Source organism: Emydura macquarii, unplaced genomic scaffold, assembly GCF_026122565.2.
Source record: "Emydura macquarii macquarii isolate MOO-44397 ecotype Brisbane River unplaced genomic scaffold, CSIRO-AGI_Emac_v2 contig_1483, whole genome shotgun sequence".
Taxonomy (NCBI): Eukaryota; Metazoa; Chordata; order Testudines; family Chelidae; genus Emydura; species Emydura macquarii.
In genome coordinates this window covers 22,943,935-22,971,930 of record NW_027131620.1, presented here as the reverse complement: position 1 = coordinate 22,971,930, position 27,996 = coordinate 22,943,935, and the positions used below count along the sequence as shown (strand labels likewise).

At 47.2% G+C, this 27,996-nt stretch overlaps 1 protein-coding gene across 1 annotated transcript; it reads left to right on the top strand.

The window, feature by feature from the left end:
* MAP1LC3A (microtubule associated protein 1 light chain 3 alpha) lies at positions 1 to 27,996 on the top strand. Its single transcript, XM_067554465.1, has 4 exons — positions 1 to 206; positions 13,238 to 13,293; positions 24,973 to 25,079; positions 26,872 to 27,996. The coding sequence occupies exons 1-4, from the start codon at positions 167 to 169 to the stop codon at positions 27,032 to 27,034; spliced, it is 366 nt and encodes a 121-aa protein (XP_067410566.1). The 5' UTR covers positions 1 to 166; the 3' UTR covers positions 27,035 to 27,996.

Genomic DNA, 27,996 nt, shown 5'->3' with positions numbered 1-27,996 from the left:
GCGCTCGGTCGGTGCAGGCAGGCAGCTGTTGCCGGAGCCTCGGGGCCAGACGGCGGCTGAGCTGCTGAGCGGCGGCGGCGCGGGCACCGGCACCAGGAGCCACTTCTCCCAGTCTCCCGCCCCGCCCGGGGCTGTCGGGCTCCCGCCCCGAGCGGCGCCCGCCGCCATGCCGTCGGACCGGCCCTTCAAGCAGCGGCGGAGCTTCGGTGAGTGCGGCGTGCACCCCCGGGCCGGGCATGTGGGGCGCCGAGCCCCGGGGCAGGCCTGGCCTGAGCCCCGTCCCCGCCGGGCGCTGCCTCCTAACCCCGGTCGGGGTGGCCGCGGGGCCCGCCCAGCTGCGCAGAGGAGAGCGCGGTCGCGGGCAGGGCGGGGGACCGATGAAGTCAGACAGAACCAGCTCCCCTGGCCGCAGAGGAAGGCGGCCCCCGGGGGCGATTCCTTGCTGCCCCCGGGGGCGCCCAGTTGGACCCTGAGCAAGAACCAGCCGGCCAAGCTCCCTCCCCCCGCCCTCTGGACGCGGCGATCGGGAGAGGCCCGGGCTGATTGCTTGGAGAGAGTCGTTCTGCTGCGACGGTGTCGCTGAGTTTTCCCCTTCCAGCCCTGTGCAGAGCTCCTTCCCCGCCTGCTGTGTCCCCTGCATCGCAGGCAGCACCACGCCACTTTTATTATTATCATTATTAGAGGGCCATCTCTGATAAGCAGCCTTTTGTTTGCTTATTTGGCTGGTCCCTCCAGTGGTGGCTTAAGACAGGTTTTATTGTCTGTGTCCTTTCGGAGCACCGTGCAGGTGGCAGCTACTGCATGCAGGGGCTCAGCTCTTGGGGTGCTAGGAGCCTGGCGGCTGGATGACTGTAACAAGGCGTGACTCTGTTTTGTTTTCAAATTGAAGTGCAGTTGTGCTGAGTGAGATGGGGATGAGAAGGGAGGAAGGAAGCCAGAGGTAATTACCAGCCGCAGCTGTGCCCTAGTGGTGATGTAATCCCTGCAACAACCAAAAAAAAAAAAGGTTGATTTGCTCAAGTCACTGCAATGGGTGGGCATGGGACTACAGGCTTAGAGTGCCAAGCTCTTGGAGCAAGGAACCTAGAAGGAGCCAATATTTAATGGATGTTCTCTAGCACATCTTTTCAGAGGCAGAGACAATGCTGCTATAAGCAGTTTGCTTTTCCTTCACTGAAAATCTTCCTATTCCTTTTGATTCAGGGCAAACAAACATGGTTCCATTTACTATTGATGATCATTCTTAAAGATAAAAGCTTTTCTTGGTGTGCACTTAGAAATCTATATACAGTGTAGCAAATAACTCTTTTTATTCCAGTTGTTGCTCCTTTTTTAGAGGCTCACAAAAATAACCACACATCTGCAGCAGTTCCATCTCTTAACCGTGGATAATACTCAAGCCCAGCCTTCGCCATAGGCAAAGTAGGCAATTGCCTAGGGCGGCAAAATGCAGCCCCCAAGGTCTCAGGAAGCGGGCAGCAGCCACCGGGTCCCCTCCCAGAGCCAGGCTCCAGCTTTCTTGTCAGTTTAACCGCTCGTGAAATTGACAAGAATGACAGCCCCTGCACCACTGCAAATACTCAAATTTTTCCACTTCAGGATGGGGGACACATTTTTATTTTGCCTGGGGCAGCAGAATATCTGAAGCCAGTGCTGATAATGCTGTTCCTACATCCTTGATATGGCCCACAAGTATTGTTACATCTTCAATAACTTGTTTTTTCCCTCTGCCACCTCCTTTCAGAAAGAGAGGTTTTATTAAGCAAAAATGTCAGGACCCCAGCCCTTCTGTTTATGATGTCCTCCTAAAGCTTCCTTTCTAATCCCAGAAGGAAATCATTTAAGGTCTAAAACGAGCATTTCAAGTCATGGAGAGTCTGTTCTCTTCAAAAAGGAGGAGGATTGCTCTCTTGCGGTGGTGGTCCTTTTCTATTGTGTCACTGATCTGGCTGGTGTAATGTGAGAAGCAGTAAGGCATTCCTATGTTCCTTGGGGCACCATGTAATAAGTATACCAGACAAATCTGTGATGTAAATGAACTATCTGGAAATATATTGATAGTAATGGAAGGCATGATTGGTTTTACATCCAAGTTTAACTTCATATAATTTCATTTTGTATTGTTAGAAATAAGTGATAGTCCTGATCTTATATTTTTATTCTTTTGAGGAAAATACGTATAAGGCAGGCTTACGTTTCATCCCATTTTTTCTGCTGGGGGATAAACAAGTGGCTGATGTCGGATCAGTCATTTTTCTTTTACCTTAAATGTTCTGCCTTGGGGAGAAGAGAGTTAATAATTGCTGTATGTAGAGTTTTCATAGATCTCCATTTATGACCTTGTATTTCCCAATTCTGATGGATAAATGGAACCCAGGAATTTTGATGATTGGCATCTTAGGATGCAAGTAGTAAATATAATGGAAATATATGAAATGCAGGTCCTGGTGAATGTACCAGGCCCCAATCACCATAGTGAGGCTTGAGCCCACTTTGACCTGGGAAACTTTAGTTTAGAAATGGGTCTGAGTTGTAACTTTCTGCTCCAGCTCATGGGAGTTGTTCTGGCTTGATCCCCATTGCTATACAAACAAACCTTGTAAGGCCAGACTTACAAAACAGTTGTGCAGAAATGCATTTTGACACAGTTATCACAGTTGTGTGTGCAGAACAGGTATCTGCAAAAACAAATGGCCACTCTGTATTTGCAATTACACACATGCAATCTACCTTATGTGTGAAGGTGGTGATAATTGCATGTGCAGATTAATCACGCACATTCTTGTGTGCATTTTTTAATGTGTGCCACTTTATATATCTGATCCAAAAGGGTAAATGTGGTTCTCCCTTTTCAAATACAAATATATGTAGATACTGTGTACTTAGGTCTTTGTATTTGTTCTTTGAAAACCTTACCAGGTAAGCTCCAAGTTGAGGGCTGGGGAGTAGTTTATCATGAGCAAAAGAATCCTGTCTTGAAGTGTGATCTAGTGGATAAGGCACCAGATTGGGACCCGAGAGTCTTTCATTCTATACTCAGCTGTGCCACCAACTTGATGTGTGATTCTCTCTTCTATGCCTCAGTTTCCTAATTGGCAACATGGGATTAATGCTGCTTATTCCTCTTTATATAAGGTGTTTTGAAATGTGTTGATGAAAAGTGGTTAATAAAATATATTTAGTCTTTATTACCTGGATTCCTGTTCCAACCTTCCAACCCTAGAGAGAAGAACAAAATCTTCCTTTTCCTTTTAAAGATCCTGTTGGTATCAGGATATTACATTTTTCAAAATACTATTCTGTTCTTCCTGAGAATATTTTTGAAATTCAGACCATATAATGCTTAAACCATGCTCACACCATTATTTCATAACAATGCACAGAAGAACCTATGATAATGCAGATATTTAATAAGAATAATATTAAAATATAGCTATAGGGAGACTCTGAAGGAAGGATGGATCCATGCAGAAAGCAAGAGAACAATAAATGTAATATTTGACTGGAATGTTAGTAATGACTCCGAGACAGCTGATGAAACTCTCTGAAACTTTTTCTTAAGCCTTTTTCCATAGGCAGTTGTTCATCCTGTTGTAGATTTGCAGAAGTTTTCCACCACAGAGTGCAATATCCACTGTTTTAATATATTTATTATGATAATACTCAGAGGCTTCTGTCAGGATTAGGTCCCTTTTGTGCTAGGCACTGCACAAATATGCATGAGGAGACAGCCCCTGTCTCATAGGTTACACAATATGTTCTCTCTCCCTCCCAATCAAACTGCTGTTCTGACTCTCAAAACCCAAGTCTCTTGGGAGCTGTCATTTTTTTAAATATAGCTTATTATCAGAAACCCTTATGTCCTTGGATACATGCCTGCTCTTTGCATAATGCAGCTAATCAAAGGTGACTACAAACAGACAAGAATAGCATGCATGCTGTGTACTTGGTTGGTCCTGTATTTTATACTTTTCTTTAACTGCATATCAAAAGCTGATAAAGTCCTTTAGAAAAAACATGTTGGTGCCTTTAGCAAATGCCTGCATGTAACTTGTCAGGGGCAGCTGCTTATGCTTCAGAAACCATGGACAGACCTCCTAACTATAGTTTGCTCCGCTTTTATTCAGGCCCCTAAAAAAGGCTCCTTGTGTTTGAAAGAAAACAGGATTAAAATAGCCTAGGAGGGGCAGAGGTGAGGGAGGGAGGTTGGATCAGGCAGCTGCAAGTGCTGCTTGTTTCTGTGTATTTTCCATTTGCCCTTTTGCTCCCTCAGCTGACTGGCTGGCTGAGGCTTTGGGGGAGGAGGATGGGTGGCCCGGGCATCTGCATTGGTTCAGGCCTGGAGTGCTCTGTAGGAGAAAGTAAATACAGCATGTTTTCTTCTGGGAATCCTTGCACAACTGGAACAGGAAGTGATTGTTTACAGTGCAAGGGGAGACTGTGCTATGGAAAATCCCTCCACCCAAGCTATACTTCCAGCACGCATCTCTTCAGAAGACTCAAAGTTCCAGAAGTAGAACTCCCTCAAAAAGTGAGAAGCACAGTTATGAAAATAGCTGATTACTAAACACACGCTGTCCTAGTGCTTTGCATGTGATTTGCTTTTAGTGACCTGTCACCCTTGCTTGTTGACATGATTCATAGATTTAATCTCATGGAGTATTCCACCACACCTTCTGTTTATATGCCACCTTCCCTGTCATTATTTTTTCCTTTTCATGTTCTTAAGTCTAAGGTTTTATTTTGTCACGAATTTCCTCTGTGTTCCTAGCAGGTCTTTGTCCTGGACCAACCCATAATAAGTGTTCTTGTTTCCCTGCCAAAGAATAAACAGTTGTGTCATGATAACCTTTTTAAGTCCCAAAACATACATTTGCTGATGTTTCAGCACTCTCCTGTACTGAGACTATCTACCATGGCAGTATGGAGCGGTGTTGTAGCCGTGTTGGTCCCAGGATATTAGAGAGACAAGGTGGGTGAGATAATATCTTTTATTGGACCAACTTCTGTTGGTGAGAGAGTCAAGATTTCGAGCCACACAGAACTCTTCTTCAGGTCTAGGAAAGGAACACCCAGCATCACAGCAAAATGCAAGATGGAAAAGATTGTTGAGCATAAGTAGTTAGCACATATTGTAAGGGACCATTCAAGGCAGAGGGGCCCGTTTACATGGCTGCAGGCATAGGCCAAAAAGAGGGGGTGAGTGGGTTACAGATTGTTGTAATAAGCCATAAATCCATTACATCACATCCATTATTACAACAGTCTGTTGGTCCAATAAAAGATATTACCTCACCCACCTTGGTTCTCACACACACATCCTGCAGGGGGCAGCCAGAACAAGGTGATAGCCAAATCACTAAATCACATCAGACTTCCTTACTTAGCCCCATTAGAGGCTGTGGGTCACAGGTTGTGCCGTCAGTTTAGGCAAATGAAGATGGAAGTTGTCTCCACCATGGTTTTATATTGTATGACGCAAGGTTGGTTGATGATGCTAGCAAAATACTGAGTACAAGAAAAACTAAACAAATCTCTCAAATTCCAGTTAAGTCAATATCTGAGTCCCAGAAGTCTTTCTGATAACAAGAACACAGGGCACAAACTGCAAACTTGATTGCCAGGAAAAATAAGGCTTGTATGCCTGTCATTTGTTCTTGGGAGGTGTATGTTGCAGACTGATCTACTGCTCCAGTGACCCTGCAGGGAAAGGGTGATCCAGTGATTGGGGCTCCAGGCTAGGAGGCAGGAGACTTGAGGAGCTGTTCCTACCTCTGCTACTGGCTTAGTGTGTGCCATAGGGGAAGTGGCCTCACTTCCTGTCTGTTTCTCCATCTTAGAGATACAGATACCCCCTGCTGTAAAGTGGGGTCTGTGAATGAAGAGTGCCACATAAGTGCACTGATCATCTGTTGTACAGAAATTATTTGATGCTTTTTGTGCTCAGTCAGATGGCTCGGAGGTAGGTTGCAAAGGCAAAGAGAAGAGTAAACTTGAGACTTTCAAAGGCCAGATTTTTCAGCAGATCTCCCTAGAACAGGCCCTGCAAATGTGTGCATGCATTCTGGCATATTTGTGTGCAAATCAAATAGTGTAGCTCCTCTCTAGTAATTACAAATGGTGAGTTTTTGCATATGTGGATTTTAGCTTGTGTGTGCTTAAAATACTGCCTTAGAAATGATATGGTTTCTTTGTCCATTAGTTAGACGCTGTCCTGAGCACTGGGCCTCTGTGATAGTGTTGGTTTTGCTCTTGATATTTGGTAGGTTTGTTAAAGTTTATAAATACCTCGAGAATAAAGAGACTGTCTGAGAAGCACTTGCAGAGGACAACCTTTGTGTTTCTAAGAAGGGGAACTTGCTCTTCCATGTGCCTTGAAATAGGAACAATAACTACTGAAGAAGGCCCAGTTAATCTGTGTCCCATTGGCTCTTTCCATTCCTGCCTAGCAAGATGTGCCAGAGATGGTGTGTTTCAACTTCAGGCTTGCCGTTAAATGTTTCTCGTCTTGTCCCACAGCCCATCCAGGTCTTAAACTCTTTCTTTGCCCCCGTTTTTCCCATAGGAAACAGAGCTGGTTACCCCACAGACTAGTTCCATGATGCCTCTCGTGTGAGATTTGGTGAGAGGAATGAATTTATATATTAGGAAAAATCTTTTTCTGGTTGACAATCTAGTGGTTTCATTACCTATCTGAGCTCAACACACCCCCATCCTTTTGCCAGCATGAGTCTAGATGCTTCTTTGGCTGACTGCCAACACTTGAAACTAATCAAGGGGAAGGTGTATATTCTCAAGTATTGATCCAATTCTCTTTCAAGTCAATGGGAGACTTAATTTCATTGCTGAGAATTAGAACTCGTGACGTTCCCACTACCACTGTATGCTCTCCTGTTGTCTTCTGCTCTCTCATTCTTTCATCTCCCTTCGGCTTGCAGTTTAATCACTTTCCACTGGGAAAGGGAATATCTACAAGAGGATGATGGATTCAATTCCAATCTATATCTGCTTTGGTTCATTCATCCCTCCCTCTGAGTTCAGGCTGCCTGACTCATATGGCAGCATTTTGTAAATTGCCTTCTGCAGAGAGGTGTGTGAGCGTTTTTCTGCTCTCCAGTAATTTATCTAGGTTAAGTGTGTGTGTGTGTGGTGTGTATGAGTGGGGGGTGGGGGAAGCTTCATTTCTCAATCCAACAGATGTCAACTAACTGCGGAACCACAGAGGGCGTAGATTAAGAATCCTTTTCAGAGGTATATTAATAATAATGACTGCACGTTTCTGTAATTCCTTACATCTAAATGGATCCAGAAGTGCTTTTCAGAATTTACTGTCTCTGTTTATAGTCCAGTATGTATTTTAAAATGTACAATATTTATGTGGCTATAAATTAGTTATAGGCATTTATGTGGCACACATACAGTAGTGTGTTCAGCACCTATGTAAAGCATGTTTGTGTAAAACACAAATACATGTGTAGTGTGTGTATTCTATATATAATTTTAGAAAGGAAGAATACATGATGGAATAGTTGGTACAATGGTTATAGTGGCATGAATTTGTTTTGCACAGCTCTTTTGTGCCCTAGCTCATTATTTATCAGCATAGCCCACACGCAGGTTTGCCAATCCCAAACATTCAAAAATCATGAGTCTGGCTCCCCAAAATAACAAGATTGGCTTAAAATTCATGAGACTCTTAAAAAAAATAAATAAATAAATAAATTTGTGGTTCTTAATTTGCCTTCTGTTTTTTGAGCCCGTAAGGTGCATGCTAGTCATCTATTCCCCCCCCCCCCCTCCCCTGCTTTTCTCCACAGTCTTGAGGGCTAGAAAGTTGTGTGTGTAAAAATAAATAAAATAAAATGAAATAAAAATGAAATTGCATGGGACTCTCAGTTCACTTGACTCCAGGAGCTGACATGACAGCCCCATCCCAAGTGCTTCTGCATTGATTGTAGGTCCTTGTGGTCCTTCCTGGGCAGAAGGATTAACCCTTTCCCTGGCAAGCCACAGACAGGGTCTGTGCATCCCATTGTAGCAACAATTTTTTAAAATACTCACTGTTTAAAAATAACTGACTTCAATGTTGGACAGGCTTTAGCAAATTAAAATGGAAAGAATTTAAACAACCAGATTTGCTGCTCCCTATTTATGGATGGGCTGTTTCCTTTTTTTTATTTTACACTTCAGTCAATTTAGACAATGGAACCAGACCAGTCACTTGGTTTAAACGTCTGTTTTAGAATCAGTCTCCCTTCCCTTCCATTAGCACAAAGCTGCTGCTTTTGGATTCTCTGCAGAGGGGGCAATCTACACTTTTTTTTTTTTCCCTTCATTGAAATACAATAATTCCTTGAAAACTAACTGTTTTTTGTACCCTTCTGCATTCCCGACCCAGCCCTGAGTTGGCATTGTCCCCTCACTTGTTCTCTGAATTACTTCATTTTGTGCATTCTGCAAATTCTGCTGAAACTCCCTAGCAACTAAAGTGGCAGTTGGAGAAGAAAATAAGCCGTTTTCCTGGTTTAAGTAACGTTACAAGAGTATTCCTGGCTTCCAAGGGGCCTTAGCAGTAAAGTTTCATCCGGCAGAACCATTCAGAAGCTAGTATGTTCTTCTTCTTGCCACGTTGAGCTCTTACACTGTGGAGCTATCCAGACGCATAGCCTTCTAATAGTTAATTGATGTGAGAGCGAAGAGACAGTCTGTTCTTTCACCCATCACTTGTGTAAAGTTTTGCTCGAGAGTCTCTGACATCTGAGTTGGGTGCGCCTCTTGTTGGTCCGGGAGCATTGCTGAGCTGCTGGCTTGCCCCCATTCAGTCACCTGGCACTGGGGAGAGTGTGGAGCTGTAGCTCTGATCATGTAAATGTTTCCGGTTTGGTGACATGTAGCTCAGGGATAAATTGTTTTCCTGTTGCTATAGTGTCTTGTATTAATTAACTAACTGCCATTGACTGAAAGACCTCCACCTGTCCACAGAGGTCCAGTGACACCTGCTGCTTTTGCCCAGTGGCTGCTGTCATTAGCTGGCAGATTTTTCCATTTTGCTGCCTGAAAGCTCATCCAAAATCTTGCTAAACAGGTGTGCTTTATACTGCATCCTGAGGCCTGGTGAATTGTCATAGGCAAGGGCCCTGCACTGAGCAAACCTGGAAGGGATTTGTCCCAGGAACTGACAGCAGTAGTGCCCTGGATGATCTGAACAGGCATAAGTCACCTCTGTCTTTAACTAATGTGCCACTAGACCAGGAGTGGGCAAAATACAGCCCATGGGCCAGATCTGGCCCGTCTAATGTTTCTGTCTGGCCTGCCATGCAGGAGCGCTACCCTGGAGTGGCAAGTGGCTTTCGGCCACATGACTGGCCAAGAAACTCAGCTGCCCAATGCTCCAGTTGTGACTGGAAGCCGGAAGTGGCCCAGGCCTGCGATGACTTACCATAATTCATGGAGTGGCCCCTCTGCAAAAATGATTGCCCACCCTTGCGCTAGACCCTGGAAGGCTCTGTCGATTGTGACCAGCACTCTGAATTTCACCCCAAAGTGAATGAGTGCCTGGCAAAGCCCAGAATGAGGGTGGCGCAACAGCCTGTCCTGCTTAGTTGGAATGGCCAATAGCTTCCAGTGCTAGCTGACCCCTCTGTGTGATGCCGGCTGGGTAGCCCTTGGTATAGTGCATTGTAGAGGGACAAAGGCAGGGACAATTGTGGCACAGTCTGCATCGGAGAGAAAAGGATGCAGCCCCTTAGCTAGCTATCTAATGTAGGTATGTGTGTGGCCCCCATAACCACAGGATCTGAGCCCTTCACAATTTTCAGTGTTCTTATCCTCACAACACCCCTGTGGCAAGGGGGTGCTATTATCCCCATTCTGCGGTGGGGGACTAAAGCACAGAGAGACCAAGTGATTCGGCCAAGGTGTCTCTGTCTGTGGCAGACCAGAAAATTGAACATGGGTCTCCCATAGCCTAGGTTAGCAGCTTAACCTCTAGACCATCCTTCTCTCTGGGCCAGCTGCAGATGGGGAACAATGTAGCAGCAGCATGCCATACTGATCACTCAAGAGCAGAGACTGTGACATACATTGGCAAAGAAAGGGCATCCCCCCCTTTCCCCACCCTCCTATAGAAGGGCCTCCTCTTGGGATACGGTCCCCTACCTGTTAGTCTCTCAACTCAATCCTGAAGCAATACTATCTCCTCCAGCCAATAAATTGAGGCCTTAAATGCACAGCAGAGTTGGTGTGCATGCTGAAGTGTCTGATGGATTTGGAGGTGGGGGCACCCAAGTGCACGAGTCTGACACTGTAGTGAAATTACCTACATTGCTAATCCTAAAGAATAATAAAATGCCAGCGTTTGGGAGTCTGCCTCCTTCTGCCTCTTTGATAATCGCTTAGCAACTGATTTCAAAGGGGGACCTCAGTCTCAGCTCCCTGGGGTTGTATGTAAATAACTGTCTGAGTCTCACATTGAAATGAGTGGTGTTTGTGGCACAAATACACGTAGGACTTGATCGTGTATTCTTTGCATGCTCAAAATGCCCGCAGGCTTCAATAGGAGCTTTAGGTTTGCAAAGAATGAGGACCAGACTTTTATGTAATTCACTGTGTGGCGCAGAATGTGAGCAGTGATCCTTGATGTTGCTGCATCCTTCGTCACTTGTGGCCTGCTTTCTGGAGGTCCTGATCCTTGAGGACAGTAACAGCAGCAAATGCCCAGCCCTGCTGGAATCTGAATACTGGTACTCTATGGCTCCTAACATAATGCTACTTACTGCATAATGTGTAACCTACTGCAGATGGAAAGGGTCTCCCAAGATTATAGCAGTATGGCAGTGACTTGGGAAATGGAAATGTTAGGTTGCTGATATTTGTTTGTTTTTGTTTTTCAAAAAAGCAAACTCTGAAGAGTGCAAAACTGAAATGGAGAAATATTCCATCTATTTTTGGGTACAGAAGTGTCTTTCTCCTCTAAGAATCAAGGGAATGGGTGTGTGCCAGGGTTGTCTTAATGTTTGAATAAATATGAACAAAGCCAAATATCTTGGTATTTACTTTTATACTAAAAAAAAAAAAAAAAAAGGGCTATTTTGCCTCAAGGGGAGGCATTTTTGGGCCTGAGATACCGTGAGATCTGGCTGTCTTGGGGTATTTCCACCATCCAGGCCCTCGGATATCACTAGAAGACGATACTTTGCTTTATTTGGCCACGTAAATGGCTCTCCGAGGCACTAAAAAAGCTCAAAAAGATTAAAACCCTAAAACAAAAGCACATTCTAGAAATGTAACTGTTTCACTCCGTGTATGCCTTGTGTTTCTGCTGACTGTTGTAGGCTGGGCTGGTTAGCCTTTAATAAGGGTGGAGCAGGTGGTCGCTCTGTTTTATTCTCTTAAGTCTAAACTGATCAAGAGTCTGTGTTCTCCATTGTTTGCTTCCCCCATTATCCAGGCTTCCTGGCAGCAGGTTTGGTGGCTGTGCTGGGGCATCCACTTTGCTAATCTCTTTGTTTCTAAATGTACTGAGGGAGTTCGAATGTCCTGAGCCAAAGGTGGCTCTGAAATAAAAATGAAGAATGATTTTTTGCGTGTTGTTTTTCACTGAAGTAAGTGTCTTGCAGGAAATCAGATTTTTGAAGAACACAAAATTGAAACTGAGATTTGTGCAAAAATGTCCTTTTTCACCTCTTCCTCTCTCCCTTTTGTCCTGCTTCAGTACTGAGATTGGGGGTGAATTCTCTCTGGGCCAATAGAAAGTCTTGTAGCTACAAATCTGTGATAGTGACACACAGAATATTAGAGTTGGAAGGGACCTCAGGAGGTCATCTAGTCCAACCCCCTGCTCAAAGCAGGACTAACCTCAGCTATATCATTTCAGCCAGGGTTTTGTCAAGCCTCAGCTTAAAAACCTCTAAAGATGGAGATTCCACCACCTCCCTAGGTAACCCATTCCAGTGCTTCACCACCCTCCTAATGAAAAACCTTTTCCTAATGTCCAACCTAGACCTCCCCAACTGCAACTTGAGACCATTGCTCCTTGTTCTGTCATCTGCCACAACGGAGAACAGCCTAGCCCCATTCTCCCTGGAACCCCCTTTCAGGTAGTTAAAGGCTGCTATCAAATCCCCCCTCATTCTTCTCTTTTGCAGACTAAACAAGCTCAGTTCCCTTAGCCTCTCCTCATAAGTCCTGTGCTCCAGCCCCCTAATCATTTTTGTTGCCCTCCGCTGTACTCTCTCCAACTTCTCCACATCCTTTTTGTAGTGGGGGGGGGGGCCCAAAACTGGACACAATACTCTAAATGCGGCCTCACCGATGCCGAATAGAGGGGAATAATCACTTCCCGCGTCCTGCTGGCAGTGCCCCTCCTAATGCAACCCAATATGCTATTAGCCTTCTTGACAACCAGGGCACACTGCTGACTCGTATCCAGCTTTTTATCCACTGTTACCCCCAGGTCCTTTTCTGCAGAACTGCTGCCTAGCTCGTCGGTCCCCAGTCTATAGCTGTGCATGGGATTCTTCCTTCCTAAGTGAAGGACTCTGCACTTTTCTTTTCTTTGTTGCAAGTAGTTCTTGCAAAGAAGCATTGTTTAGGATGCCAGATTGGCCTGTAAGTAGGCTGTGACAGCTAAAACCCTGCCGGTGGGTATCAAACTTGAGACCAGTTCTTGCTTTGGAGAGGCAGCATGGGTGTGTAGATGGAATGTGGGCTAGGGGAGCCAGAAAGTCAAGGGCCAAAACCATCAAAAATTAGGACGCAAGAGTTGGGCTGTTGCCTGACTTGGAAAAGTGCTGAGATCAAGGGGAGTTGGTGGCTGCTCAGTGCACTTTGAAATCAGGCAGGTGCCTGACTTTACACTCCTACTTTGAAAATCTGAGTGCCCTATGGTTTAATCTGAAATCACTTCGCCTCGCTGTCTCCCCCCAATTTAAAAAGTGGGATGATACTCCTCTCCCTCCTCCCGCCCTCCAAGGTGTTCAGTATTGTAGAAAGTGTTGGAGCCATAAAGGGCTGTGGAAATGCTAAGTGATCTTCAGGACATTTGGAGCTTGTCTGTCTTACTAGGGCCAAACATGCAGAAATGTAACAAGATAAATCGCTTCCCTTTCTGTTTCTGTCTGCAATATGTCCCTCTCCTTCAAGTTCAGCTCTCAGGGATGTTGCTTTGTTTTGGTCTGAAATGCCCAGCTTTGCTGGTTCAAACTGCTCAAAACACCTTTTTCTCTTTCCTTCCCAGCGGATCGTTTGAAAGAGGTGCAGCAGATCCGAGAGCAGCATCCAAACAAAATCCCGGTGAGTGCCAGACCTCCGTCTTGTGTGTGTCTTGTTTAATTAGCTTGACTCGGTTTCTGAGCAGAGTCGTTTCTTGGACAGCACTCTAGGGTACAGGCACTGCATCCGGTAGCAAAGGTATAATGCTTTGGCCCCCAAAGCCAATACTAACCTGTTTAAAGGACTTTTCTTCCCTTGTGTACATGAGCTGCTTAGTACTATAGAACCTCACTGAATAGAGCAAACCAATGGCCATGGCTATTTCCACTTCCTACCATAGCCCGCCACTGGCCTTACTAAGACAAACAGGTGATCTAATCTGTAAACGATCTCAGTGGCAGCCCTGCCTGAGAACAAGACTTTAAAATGCCTTGGTTGATTATTACGGTAACTGACTCTCTAATCCAGTGTTTCTCAATTGGTGTTCCGCGGAACACTGTTAGGATTCCGCGAGCAGCTGTTTTCCGCGCCGCCGAAAAAGGGAAGATGTCCCGGATTTGTCGGCGGAGGGTATCTAGTGCAAGTGTAATTTAAGTGAAATTTAATTGAGAAATGCTGACGTTTGGTGTTAAGAGTTTGGGGGGTTCCGCAATTATTTATGGAGTTCAAAAGGGTTCCGTGGCCAAATTTAATTGAGAATCACTGCTCTAATCTGTCCTGGGTAATTTGATGGTCCCTCCTGTCAGCCTGATCAATTGAGGGGAGGGGATTTATTTTATTTAAGTGAGTTTTGGTCTGGATAATTCATTGATGGGTGATGCAAGCACGTAATTGGACATAACATGGCCTAATACACCGCTCAGGTAACAGGACCCCAACTGGGAATGAGTGACACTGAACTGAAGCGGTGGCCAAAAGCCTTGCTAGTGACATACCAGAAGGGGTGCAAAAGCCTCTGCTGTTTTTTGACTATCTAGACTTGACCCTGTTGAATTATGTCATAGGCGTCCCGCACATTTCTTAGGCTAGTTGTCAGCAGTTGAAGGGTTAACGTGCTTGCTCTCACTCCCTAAGGTTTTTTCCTCTCTGGCCTGTATGAGGTTGTTCTAGCCCAGCAGTGGGTGTGCCCGTCAGTGGGGAGGAATATTCTCTGCTCAGGAACTGCTTGCTTTTTGAGCTCCACTAAAACACACACAGGACTTGTTTAAATTGGAATTCGTGAGTTACTGGGGCACATAGCACATGAAGGTACCGGATCTGCTTCTCGTCCGGTTGGCACCTGTCTTCGGACAGCCTCAGGCTCGTGGTTACCTCCCATCTAGGTTCAGTTCCCAGTTCAGACTCCCCATGCAACTGTGGGCACAGTCACTGAATCTCTGTTTTGGTTGGGGATACTAATACTTCCCTCCTCCCACACGTTGTCTGTCTTGTCTACTTGGATTGTAAGTCTTTAAGGCAGGAACTGCTTCTTGGTCTCTCTCTGTGCCATGCCTGCCATGATGGGCAATTTCACCCCATTATTAATATAGGAATGATACTTAATTCTTCTGTGTAGCACCACTCAAGGATCTCCAAAGCACGTCACAAATATGAATTTGTCCATCCCGCAAATAGGTAAATACCCAGTTTACATGGAGAGAGACTGATGATGATTAGAGAAGTTATGTGACTTACCAAGGCCACAAACTAGCAGCGGCAGAGCCAGTAACACTGTGGGAAACCTTAATTGCCGATATTGTGCTCTGGCCATCAGCGAAAAATCCATCTTTGCAATTAGACATAGGGCGCTTTGGGAGATGAGGAAAAACCAATCAAAGTCCTATCTACTGCCATGTTATTGTAACGTATTTGTATCACACTAGCACTTGGAGTCCCTAGCTGAGATCAGGGCCTCTCTTTCCAGGGGACAGGAGTTCCTTGACACAACAGGAATTTGGAGTATATTTGCTTCAGCAAAACATTCTGCTAATGGAAAGAGTTAACAATATGATCCTGTCTGAAGAAGGGAGATAAGTTTGTATTAACATTGTTCCTAAAGGTCTAACCTAACTAAAGCTAGGTAACTCGTGATATCAGGTGGTTCCAAGTTACCTACAGGCACTTCTTTACATAGGGTTACTGTGATGTGTTTAGCCCTATGTAGGAAAAACCTTGGGGGCAGTGAATGAACTGGCAGGGTGAGGGGGTCCCCCCAGTCCAAGATCCAGCTAAGACCCTTGTCACAAGTGGAGAGCACTACTTACCAAGTGGTCTGTTTCCCTGGAGAGGCATTTGAGATGAGCAAGGAGAATCAAACCCACAACTCTGGAAAATTCTCCTCTCTCTTCCCCTGTGACTGCTTTGAACCACATCTCTCTTGCTGTAGTAGGACCTCTGGTTTTCTCATCCAGAAGCTGGTACCGGTAGTACAGGGTGTCTGTAGCCACGCTGGAGCACTGGTTCCTCAGACTTGTGGGGAAGAGGGCCCTTACTCAGTCACCAAACCCATTTCCTGCAGATGCTTTTCTTTGATCTTCCATCCAAATTGCAACAAGGCTGAACCATGCTTAACATGTGAGATCCAAGAAGAAAACTGCCTGTGGTGCTGCTGGTGCAGTCAGGCGCCACGTCATGACCGAGCCCCAGTTCCCTCTCTGCCTGTGTGTCCAGGCTGTTTATCCATCCAAACTCTACTGCCGACCCAAAGCATCCTTCAGCACTTGTACTGGTTGGGCGGAATCTTCTTTCTTTGGTCCCATCCAGTGCTTTCCACATCTGTCTGCTCACTCATCCCCCTCTTTCCTTTTCTTCTGGTTTTCCATGCCCCCTCTGCCTGTTGCTCCTTGCTGGACTGGCCCTTGTTGCCGTGTTCCACACATGTGACTGCCTGGAATTCTCTCTTGTAAACCCCTGCAGTCTGTGGAGTCATCGCTTGAAGATAACCTGGGGCAATTGAAGTGAATCCATCTCCCCTCCCTCCTGCTTCCCTGCGCACAGCTGGGTTTGAGCAACTGATTTACTGCATGGCATGGCGTGGGGTGCTAATGGGATAGAACATCTTTCCTGCTGTTTCCAAAGAAACGTGGCCTAGTCAGGTGCTGCCTTTCCTGAAGCTACACAGAGAACCCTTGTGGTTAGTGAACTCCAAGGCATTTTAACTAAGTACTGTCCTTTCACCATTAAACTTTATCTGCTTGGCTCTTAGTGCAATATGCAGGGAGATGACTAGCAAAGCTAAAAGCTGCTCTTGTATTATTTTTTGTTGTTGTTTTTTGAGGGGTGCTTAACACCAGTTGGTCAAGCTTTTTTTTTAATGCTTGCAGTTGTCACCCAGGGCTGTGATCTTGTCACAGCTCAAAAGCAAAGCATAGTAAGGTCATTGTTTAGATGGGAAACCCAAGGAAACCTCAGATTTTTGAGTGGCCTCCATCCCACTGTGCTCCTGCCCCAGTTTGCTCAGATGTAAGACAGACCCTTCTCTCAGTGACCCTGATTTTTAACTAGGCCTTAAGCCTTCTGCTGTTGCACATGCTTTCTTTGCATTTGCAACTAGATGCAGGTGCAGTTACGTAATTAGATTTCTAAATGGGAGTGATTGAGGGCCCAGTTAATCGCAATTTTTCACCTGCATTTAATTGTGGACACAAAATTGCTCCAGCAATGCCGAAAGGGATCTCTGAAAATTTTAGGCCTATATCCGTAACAGTGTAAACTCTGTTGTGATGTAGTGTTTGAGTCCATTAGGAACTGTAGACTTCAATATGGATTGTTGTGGTGTTAGGGTTACTACTTGTTTTTTAAAAAGTCTTCCTTTTTGAAGAGTCAGATGCTAACTCTATTATCCTGACCAAATTACAGCTTGAGAAATTATGTTCTGCTGACCTCACTTCCCTCTGGACATAAAGTGTGAATAAAGTATCTGCTTCTTACCTTCCAGAGCTGTCTCTTCCCGGTTCTGGGGAAGAGATGGAGGCTAGTGGTCTGATCAGGGGAAGCTGGGAGTCAGGTCTCCTCGGTTCTATTCCCAGCTCAGCCACTGACTTGCTTATGTGAGGGTAGAATTTGACCCTGAGGGTCTTGGTTGTCCATTTTTAATACCTTCCAGAGCTGTGCAGCCCCACTAAACAGTTGCTATGTTCCATTCCAGAGATGGCTGCATTTCAGTAGTGGGTGATATGGTCCATTGTATTGACAGTGTTTTGGGAGCTCTCAGGATGGGACTCCACAGTCTACATACAGAAGAGTTGTTTTTAATTTTCATTTTGTTCCCAGTTAGAGGTGGGCAAGTGGCTAGCTGGCTCTTGTTTAGTAGTCTCCTGCTAATTTCCTTATTCTGAGTCCTGTTGTCCTGCAGTGGTCCCAGTACTTGAGCTTTGTGAGGTTGGGACTTTCTTTGGGGAGTACGACAGGATTGTTCTCTGTCTAGCCTGAGCAATAGATGGTTTCTAAGGAATTGGTTCAGCTCTCCCATGGCTCCAGTTTGTGGTTTGTTTTCCATAGGCTTTTCCCTCCTGGCTGAATCCGTGCTCTTTAGACAGCCACTCTGGCTTCCAAGCCTGTTCACACAAGGCTTGTCGGGCTTAAAATACCTTCTGAGCAAGCTGCCGTTTTCCACCCAGCATGCAGGTCTGTGGTTACAGTAGGAACCCACTTCCCAAAGCAATGGGATGTATATGCCCTGCCTAGTGCACTGACTTTATATACTGTATTCCTGTGCTCCTGGAAGGTGCTCAGAGATTGGGGCGGTGAGGCTAGTATCCGAACCGGAGGAGAGTAAAATAGGATATTGACCACTATTCACCACAGAGTGGACTGGAACAACCCACCGTTAGAATTGACAACCTCAGCAGAGAGGCCAAGGATTGGATGGGCCATGAAGATGGCAGTCCTCTCTCGTCCCCATAGCCTGCCCCTCCAAAACCAGGGCGAGGCGGTGTGGAGGCTACAAGTGCTGTTTGTAGTGTGTTGGCACAAGGCTCTGGCCTCCAAGGACTCTGTTCAGGATCTTTCACCTGTACCATACTTGGTCAAGATCTGGACCCCTCGGGGCTAGGCACTCTGCAGATGTTGAGAAGCTTGAAATGGAAGAAGATGAGCAACATGCAAAAGGCAAAGGGAGGAGTGGGTGTGCGTGCGTGCGTGTGTGAGAGATCTTTGGTTTTGTAACTCCATCCTTAGATGAATAAAGCGTGTTCCAGTCGCCTCCCAACGTGGCCCTGGGGCCTCTTATTCAAATGTTAGCTGAGTCCCTGAAACAAAATCCCTAGAAGTTGTTGCTTATCATGTAAAATGACAGACCTGGAAGCTCCAGGCACTAGCCAGCTGCTGCCGTAGCAGCCAGGCGTCTTGCTCAGGCGAGCCCCATTGTAATCGAGATGCCAGTCTCCGTCGGCTAGCAGGGGCTGATACTTGGAGATGTCTGCCTCTATTCCCATGAGACGTGACTGAGACACAAGCCACAGCTAGATGAATGGACCGCAAGGAGGGTAGTGAGGGCAACTAGAGAATGCAGAGCTGTTCTATTGTTCTCCAGTCTGTAGTCCAAGCGCGTGAATTATCTATGCCTGAGAGATCTGCTGCTCTTTGCATCCATTTGAATTTCCCATACGTGCAGATCCTCTTGTTTTGGCTGCCACCTTTTTATCGCTTCTTCCCTGCAGCCAAAGAACTTGTCTGTCAGAGGGAAGTGCAGATGGAAGACTGGAGGGAGGGAGGAACACTGAGTAGATTGGAGCAGCCATAAGAAAGGGACCATTCCTTAGAGATCCCCCTTCTTTAGCATTTGCAAGATCCTACGAGATAACAGGAAAATCCTCTATTAGTTTGTCACAGAAAATCAGCCCGTCACTAAACCTTGCAAACTCCAGAGGACCCCAGGCCTGGCTCATGTAAGGGGGAGAGGGTGCAGAGATGTCACCAGATCTTGTAACTGAGCAGTCCTCTGCCAGATGCAGCCTTCTCTTCAAAGGACCACAATTCTGCCCCTATGTCCAGCATGGAGAGGGTCTGTGATTAGGGTGGAAATTGATTGACTGGTCCCTAGGCCCCTGTGGGAGGTTAGAGCCTGTGACGTGCCTGGTTGAGTGGTCAGTGACTATCTTGTTACCTATAATTTCACTCCACTGCACACACTGATTTGGGGAATGTGTTTTCAAAGGCACAGAGGGCAGTGGGCACACAGCTTCCATTGGAAGCCTCTGAAGGTATTGATGAAGTTCCAGTTGACTTACTGGAGGGTTGGAGGTGGCCTGGCTGGCCAAGATGCTTGGTAGAACTTAACAGCATGGTTGTAAAATTGCAGCTCCATAACAAATTGGAGATGGGCCACTTTTAGTGCAAGCAGTGAGCAGTGCACCCAATGGGACCCTAATGAATCCTGCATGTGTCCCATTCAGCTGAGTGTTGGTGGAGCAGGGGCTCTCGACCTTTTCCATAGTGGGTCCCTCCTGGTGCCTGATCTCCCTCCAGGCTCCATTTAGACCATCTCATCCATTTAGCAATATGAGAAGGGGAGAGCGGTCCTGACACCTGTTTGCACCTGGAGTAACACCCTGGGTATGTGATGAACAGGCAGAGGGTAAGAGAATGCTTTGATCCGGAGCCTGTGCTGTCTTCTTGCCCAGTTAGAAAAGTCCAGCCAGGATCCAAAGGCTCAGACAAATCCAGAGTGTGGAGTGTTCCAGTCTCTACTGCTAGCTACGTCTTCCCCAGAGGGCTGTGTAGTCTGGGGGATTGTGGCCGAGATTGCCTTTTTGTTCTGTTAGTACTGTGCCTAAAACGACTGGGTCCTGGTTCACGTTTGGCACTCTTGTGGGCTACAATAATGCAAATAACTAATAATCCTTCAACAAGCAGATAAGAACAGCCATACTGGATCAGCCCAGTATCTTGTCTCCGACAGTGGCCGATTGCCGGATGCTTCAGAGGGAATGAAGAGAACAGGGCAATTACTGAGTGATCCATCACCTGTCATCCAGTTTCAGCTTGCAGCAGTCAGAGGCTTAGGGATCCCCAGAGTGTGGGGTTGTGTTGCTAAGCTAGGAGAATGGGAGCATTCGTGTGCAGTGGTGTTGGGAAAGCTGCACTAAAACTGTGCATTAATGTAAATAGAAGAAAGCGTCAATCACTTGCCCCTCACTGGGAAGGAGTGAATCTGACTCTGCTGTAGATTATCCAAAGTTCATTCTCCCTTTCCATCGGCCATTCTGACTGACGGGATTGGAGACTTGTAATGCCCGGCACCCCAGCACCACTACAGCTGGCTGTCAATAGGTGTTATCTGAACGATGTAGACAGTTCTTTGTAAACTTTTTCTTCCAGCCCCTTAGCTGTTGCTGCTGTCTGAATCCCTTCAAATTAAGGGGCACATCCTCAACTGGGGTGAAACTGGAATAGTCCCAGCTCCACTGACTTACACAGAGCTATGACCATTTACATCCACTAAGGATCTACCTCCAAACCCATAGCAAATTCCTTGGGGGCTTGTCTTGCATGTAATGACCATGAAGTCCAAGAATCCCACCAGTCCGGGATGGGAAGGGCCCCATTAGTGCTTCAGGTCTGTCATTCCAGGCAGAAGTGAGGTGTGTGCAGGGGCATATGGGGTCATGTGTGTCCCGTCCCGTCTCCTCTCCCTTCCCCCCCCCCCCCCCCCCCCCCCCCCCGATTTGCTGCTTGGCTTGTGCTGAGCAGGCTCCATGGACTTAGCATGCTCAGTAACTTCTGCTGAAGCCTCTATCGGCAAGTGTGGGTCGTCTCTGACACCAGGCCCAGATTTATTCCCTAGTGCTTGTCTCTAAATGACTTGAGCGACAGGGATTCCTTCCATGATAGCCTTTGGGGGATTATTCCCCCCTTGACTAAATCTCCATCTTGGCAAGTGTTATCCCCTCTTGCTACTAATTCTATTTGAACTCCTGCAGGTTTTTGCACTGTGCTTGTTGCCATGGGGGTGTCCGAGTGCCTAACAAAGGAAACAAGGCCATGGAGCAGCTGTAGTCAACAGATGACCTAGGCCATCTCCATCTCCTCCTCCCCAAGTGGGGGTGTGGGAAGGACGTACACGGGTTTTAATGTGTCTGGATTGTTGTGGAGGGAAAGCCGTGATACAGAGCTGAGTTCTGCTCCCCTTAGATAAGTCTAATTCCTTCTGGTGGTTTGGTATAGAAGGTTTTATGGTTTTCTTCCTCCCCTCCCACCCCCGTTAGTCATTTTAGCAACCCTGGATAATGTGATTCTGCCACCAGGGAGGACAGAATACATGCGTGTGTGCACAGATGCACTCTTCCTCTCCCATATAAGCAAAGACAGCTCAGGAATCATGTTAACGAGGCCTAGCCAGTGGTAGGAGGGAGCTGAAGCCCTTTCTCAGCTTGCTGCATCTTGATCAGAGGTTCCAGGGAGTTTGTCTGCTTCCCTCTACACCATGTATTAAGCTCAGCCAACACCTTTATGAACAGATGAAGAACCGTCACTTCTGCTGCACTAGTGTGACCCCGTCCCTGTGTCGCTGTTATCTGCCTGTTTCCCTGAACTACAGAACTGAAAACAAGAACAGTGAAAGGGGGGCCATACCCTGGTGCTCCCCAAGCATGGAGAGAGAGCTGATCCTCTTCTTGAGGTAAAGGAGCATGTGGAGAGTGATCAGTCTTCTGTAGGATGAAACAAGATAGTGTTATTTGTTGGTCTCTTCTGGACTGATGTTAGTGTTGAGCTCATGCCATACTGTGCTTACATATTGCAGATTACACAGATAATGTAGCAAGGGTGATGAACAGTAAATGTTTTATTTCAGATTATTAAAATGGGTGGCTTTACAAAGCAGAATAGAGTGTATGAATTAGTGTGTGTGTATCCTGGAGGGTGAGGCAGAATTAGGGTGGTTAGAATTCTAAAGTGAATGTTTATATGTGAGTGGTGGTAACTGAAAGTCCAGAGTTATAGTGGTAATGGAATATTTGTTTAAGTTACAGACACATTTCTTAACACCTAGGGCATTTGAATTATAAAGATCTTGCTGTGTGTGTTGTTAAAGGTCATATGTAGCATAGCTATCTCAGTTGTCGACTAACAACTGTATTAATTAAAAATCCTTTGTTAAACATTTGACTGTAGTTTACAATAATTTAAGAAATAAACAGTAAAATTAAAGGGACAAGGTGGGTTTGGACTCCTGTCTCAATTATGAAGTAATTTCCTTTCACTCCAAGGATGTGGTTACTGAACAAACAAGCAATCTGCAGACCTGTAGTTGGGTTTTTGTAGAGGAATCTGTGCTAACCAGCAGGTTCTGTTTGTCCCATTTGTAATTAGCCAGAGAAATCTCCCAGTAAACATTCATGACCACTTTTGTGGAGAACGAGTCTTCAGTTAAATTCCAAACTAACTTTTACTGGACAAACTATAAACTCATAAGAGATTTATAGCAGTAATTGAAAACAATGATGCTGACACAACCTTAACTAAGTGCTCTGTACCCACTAGGAGTATGTCTACACTAGAAACCTAAGTCAACCTTTCTTCGGTCTACTTACTGACACCGCAGTAATTACTGTGTGTGTGGTTCATGTGCACACTGCCCTTCTGTCTGTGGTGTAGATTCCTCACCAGGTGTGCTTCCACCGACCTAAGAGGAGCAGAGCGGATGGCTGAGAACCTGGGCTCTCAGCTCGGCTGCAGCTTCCCATTGGGAGCTGAGCTGCCTCCAGGCTCTCGGTCTTGCTGGGCAGTAGCTGTGCTCCCGACGGGGAACTGGGAACCCAGGTAACAGCCTGGTGGGGAGTCGGGAGCCTCAGGGTAGCCCCTGGCCTCCTGGCAGGGAGCTAGGAGCCCAGACCCCCAGGGGCAGCCCAGCTCAGAGCGGGGAGCCGGGTGGGGGCAGCCTGGCTTTCTTGTCAATTTCATGGCTCTAGCATGGAGCCATGAAATTGACAAGAATGACAGCCAACAAACCGGCAGTGTTCACATGGACACTGCGTTGCCCTAACTACACTGATATAGGCCCTACACCTCTCGTGGAGGTGGAGTTATTGTGTTAATGTAGTAGGGCACTTACATCAGTGGGACAAGGCTGTACTGTGTTCTGTGGCATAATTAAGTTGATGTAAGCTGCTTTATGTTGACCTAACCCTAGTGCAGACCAAGCCTCAGTCTAGAATCTGTGATGCTTTAAAGGAAGCAACTTTCTTATAAATCTCTCTAAACTGAAATTAAGGCCTGTAGTGTGAATGAGTGGAGGGAAATCGAGGGATATGAACAATGAAATACTGTGGGGTGAGTTGCTTGCTGCTGAGGAAAGGATCTATGCAAATATCAGCATGAACTTCCAAATAATTTCCTCCCTTTTGAATAAATGCCTAGCATCGGCCTAGAAATTTAAGGCTGGAGGGGACCATAGCAGGCTGGACTAGCTGCCCTCTGGTGTTGAGGCAGGATTTGGGAATTGTTTGCACACCAACAAGTATCTGAAGACTTTTGCTGGCCTCTGTTTCTTCTGGTCTCCTGCGGTGTGTGCTAGGCTGGGAGATCACAAGGGGAGAGTCCCTTATTTACACAATCTGCTCTCAGATGCCTGGGAAAAATTCCTGCCTCTCCTGGCTGCCTAAGCTACTCAGCTTTCAGTCCTACCCTTCTCCACCTCAAACACCCTAATCTGTGCACAGAAACTGCCATTTGCTGACTAGTTGGAATCCAGTGGCCCACTTCCAGTTTGTGGATGGAAATGCTGGAACCAAGCCAGAAGGGAGAGAGCCCAGCTGGCTGTACAGGAGGTGAGGAGACTATTGCAGTGATTCTGTGCCTGGAATGCTCTCATATTGTACCCATCGAGGGATCGGACGCTGTGTCAGCAGCAAGATCGTTATGGTTCAGGAGGAGGTGCCAGACCAGCACTGTTGGAGCTTGTCTACACACGGAAGTTACACCGGTTTAACTAAGGTGTTACGTTAAACCCATTTTAGGCTTTGTTTACACTAGCACTTTTGTCGTTGGGTGTGGGAAAAACACACCCCTGACCAACATAAGTTTCACCGACAAAAGTGCCCGTGTGGACAGCACTATGTTGGTGGGAGACACTCTCCTGTCGTTATAGCTACCATCGCTCGTTGGGGGTGGTTTAATTATGCCGGCTCTCTCCCCTCAGCATAGAGTGGCTACACGGGAGAACTTAGAGCGGTGCAGCTGCAGCGGTACAGCGGTGCTGCTGTAAGGTGTCTAGTGTAGACATAGCCTTAGTTAAACCAGTGTACCTTGGTGTGCGGACAGGCCTTGTCCTCTCATGGATGATCAGAGCAGAAAAAGGCTGCTTCGAGCCTGGGGGTTGGGGTTGTATTCCCTGCTGTCCCCTTTCTACTTTTTTCTGTTTGGAGCAAAAGAAAAAAAAACAAACCTGTCTATAAATTGTGTTGGTTTTTGCTCTGTCTATTCTTGTATCTGCTGTCTATGCGCTTCGTTCATTTCAGTGCCCACTTAAGTGGGAGCCCCCCCCCCCATGCGCTCTCAGGGAACTACATTTGCTCTTTCTTGGTATTGATCTAAAATAAGTCCTTCAGACCGAGGGTAGCTGGGCAGGGGGGTTTCCTCAGTGTCTTGGGGCTCAAGAATAAACCTTTGGGAGGGAATCTTGCTGGAAGACTTCTTCGTTGTGGCTGGAGTAACTGCCACTCTTCCCCAGCTTTGAGGGCTAACGCTAGCACTTGCCTTCAGGGAGGTGGTGGCACCGATTGGACTGGCCTGCTGACAGCTGCATGTGGGGCCTGACTCTGCTCATTTCTCTCTCACCAGGTCATCATTGAAAGATACAAGGGGGAGAAGCAGCTGCCTGTGCTGGATAAGACCAAATTTCTAGTCCCTGACCATGTCAATATGAGTGAATTGGTCAAAATTATCCGGTAAGTGAAACAGCCCGAAGTGATGTGCTGTGAACCTCCCTCCCCCCCGCTGTGTGATCTGAGCAGAGTGGGGGGGCCAGATTGTGTGGGAACAATGGGCCCTGGCCTCCCATGGGGGAGGGGAAGGGGAGCAATGGGCAATGCCTGGCTGTCACCAAGCGGTGGCGGGATTCTCGGGCCTGGGAGGGGTTCGGAGCCCAGGTTGAGCTAGGAGCAAATCCACCTCAGTGCCTCGTCCTCTGAGTCCTTGCCCATTGTAGTCAGTCATCGCACACTGGGAGAACAGAGTGGGATAGTCGTCCTGCATCTGGTTGGCAGGAGAGAGGAGGAGAAGGTTTTTTGGGGAGGGCAGGGTGCATAGCCCTTGTAGATTGGGGTGGGAGAGTCTTATTCCGCATTGCTGTGCTTTGATGGCACGTGGCTCCTGGGTAACAGAACTGGGAGCAGAGAGGGAGGGCCGGGCCCCAGGCCATAGACAGAATTGATTTCAGAGCCAGGACTGGATATCGGGAGTTGCTGGCTTCCCTTCCAGTGCTCAGATCCCTTGATGCTGCTTGGCTTGGAAAGCCGCTCGGTGAGCGTAGCTCCGAGGCCGTAGGGTTTACATGGCCCAGGGTGTGAGGATTCTGCCAACCTTGGGGGTGCTGAGGGGCAGGGATGCAGTGGGGGGGCACAGCAGGCCAGGATGGAGAGTCTGTTTCAGGGCTACAGCCACAAAAGGACTTAAGTCCCTGACTGCCACTTTGTCGAGGAGGGCTGTAAGCACAGGCTACAGAGTTATGCTTGGGCTTGCTCTGTCTTCGCCTGCTGATCTTCTCCATGGGGGGGACAGCTTCATTGTTGGGCCACAGAGCAAGAAGCACTAGTGACTGTAGCCTGGTCCCATCCCCCTGCTCCAATGATTCTTTACGTTGTTTATCCACAGTCGAACAGCTTCAGCTGGAGAGACTCAGAGCCCACGTCGTAATAGCCCAGGGGCCCCCCCCCGCTCCCTGGGGAGGTGGCAGGTCCTGCTTCATGTCCCTTCTCCCCTTCTGATGGTGGGGACTTGAACCAGGTGCCTCCACGAGCCTTAACCCCAGGAGGGGGCCTGCTGCTGAGCATCCTGAGCTGAGGGAGGTGCCTGTCTGAGGGGCGGGGCTTAGTGCACACCTCTCGGTTTGGCATCTCTCATTGGCTAGCTGAGGCGAGGCACCGCCTAGCCTGCTGGCCTCTGATGCCTGTTCCCGGGTGCTCCTCCCCCCTCCCATTCGCTGTACAGGGAGGCTGGGCGCCTGGCTCAGGCATGAGGGATCCTGGTGATTTTTCTGGGCGCTGTGATGCTCCGTGTCCTCACACCAATGGTCCTTTGTGAATCCTGCCCTAAATGCTGCATTACCAGGAGCCCTGGGAAGCAGAGGGGTTGAATGCGATAGCTCAGACCAGGAGAGGACAGCTGGTGCCTTCCAGCCCTGCCACAGGCTGTGGTGCTTGAGTACCGCAGCAAAGGGGGCTTCCAAGCTCCCTCGGCTGTATGGCTAGAACGGTGCCGGCGCCAGAGACCAGAGCGGCTCAGGCCTTCCCTCAGAAGCCCAGGGACAGCCACACGTCAGTGCAAGACCCTTGGTAGAAGGTGGCCCTGGCTGGGCAGGCTGGAGTGGGCCCAGTGGACGAAGCTTCCCTTCTCACCAGGGAGGCCGAGTGCCCTGGCCTGGCCCTGCTGAGCACTTGGGGACCGCCAGCCGGCTCCCCTGGGAGGTCTCTGCTCTGCTGCCTTCCCTTGTTTGGTCTAACCGCCCCCTCTCGCCCTCAGGCGCCGCCTGCAGCTGAACCCTACCCAGGCCTTCTTCCTGCTGGTAAACCAGCACAGCATGGTGAGCGTCTCCACCCCCATCTCGGAGATCTATGAGCAGGAGAAGGACGAGGACGGCTTCCTCTATATGGTCTATGCCTCGCAGGAGACCTTCGGCTATTGATCCGGGCAGACAGCACGCAGGGACAAACTGAAACTTGCGCATGGCCCCACCCCCTCACACCGGGAAGATGACCTGGCCAGATACTCATGGCACGGGAGCCATGCAGACCCCCCTCCTCCCCACTCCCATATCAACTTCACCCCTGTAAAGGCACAGGCAAAGCTAGTTTGGTGTGTTTGACTCACACCTCCCTTCTCTTTGTGTAGTTTGGCTCCATCCCCATGTGCTGCATTAGCCCCTCGTCTTCTCAGCAGGAACTTCAGCTGCTCTCACTGTGCTGTGTGTGTGTGTTCTTAGCCTAATGCCAAATCAGCTGGAGATGGGGATGGGGAGTCGAGCAAGGGGGCCAGCTCCTTGGCCTTCTGTGCAGGGAAGGGCTTGTCTGCCGAAAATCTAATAAAGGACAGGAAGTCTGCAAAAAAACCAAGCCAACAAACAAAATCATTGCTCTTGAGTTTTAATTGATTTTAATTACACGCATATCAAATTCTTGGTGCTACCGAGTAGGTGTAGGCGTCTCTAGGACAGTGGATAATGTATAGCCTTTAGATTTATTTTATTATTATTGGTTTTTATTTTTTAACCGGGGGAGGGGGGATAATTTGCCTGTATTATGTAGATAAATAAACTGAGCTTCTTTGCACTTTAAAATATAGTAGAGTGGTTAGCCTAATTTATACAGATCTGACATCTTCAGCACTGCTTCTCTGGCAACCTTTGGACCTTGATTTCCTATGTTCTCTTTTTAAAAAAAAAACAAACAATTCCAATGTCCCCTCCTTCCTCTCTCCATTGCATGTGGTTTTTTTGGTCCCTTTGTGGCAGAGACAGTTTACTCGAGGAATGTACTGATTTCTTTTTTTTCATGTACTATACCAAAAACATGTATATGAAAAAAACCCACCCAGTTAAATCTATACGAAAGTCTATATACATATATATAAAAATAAATATGAATTCAA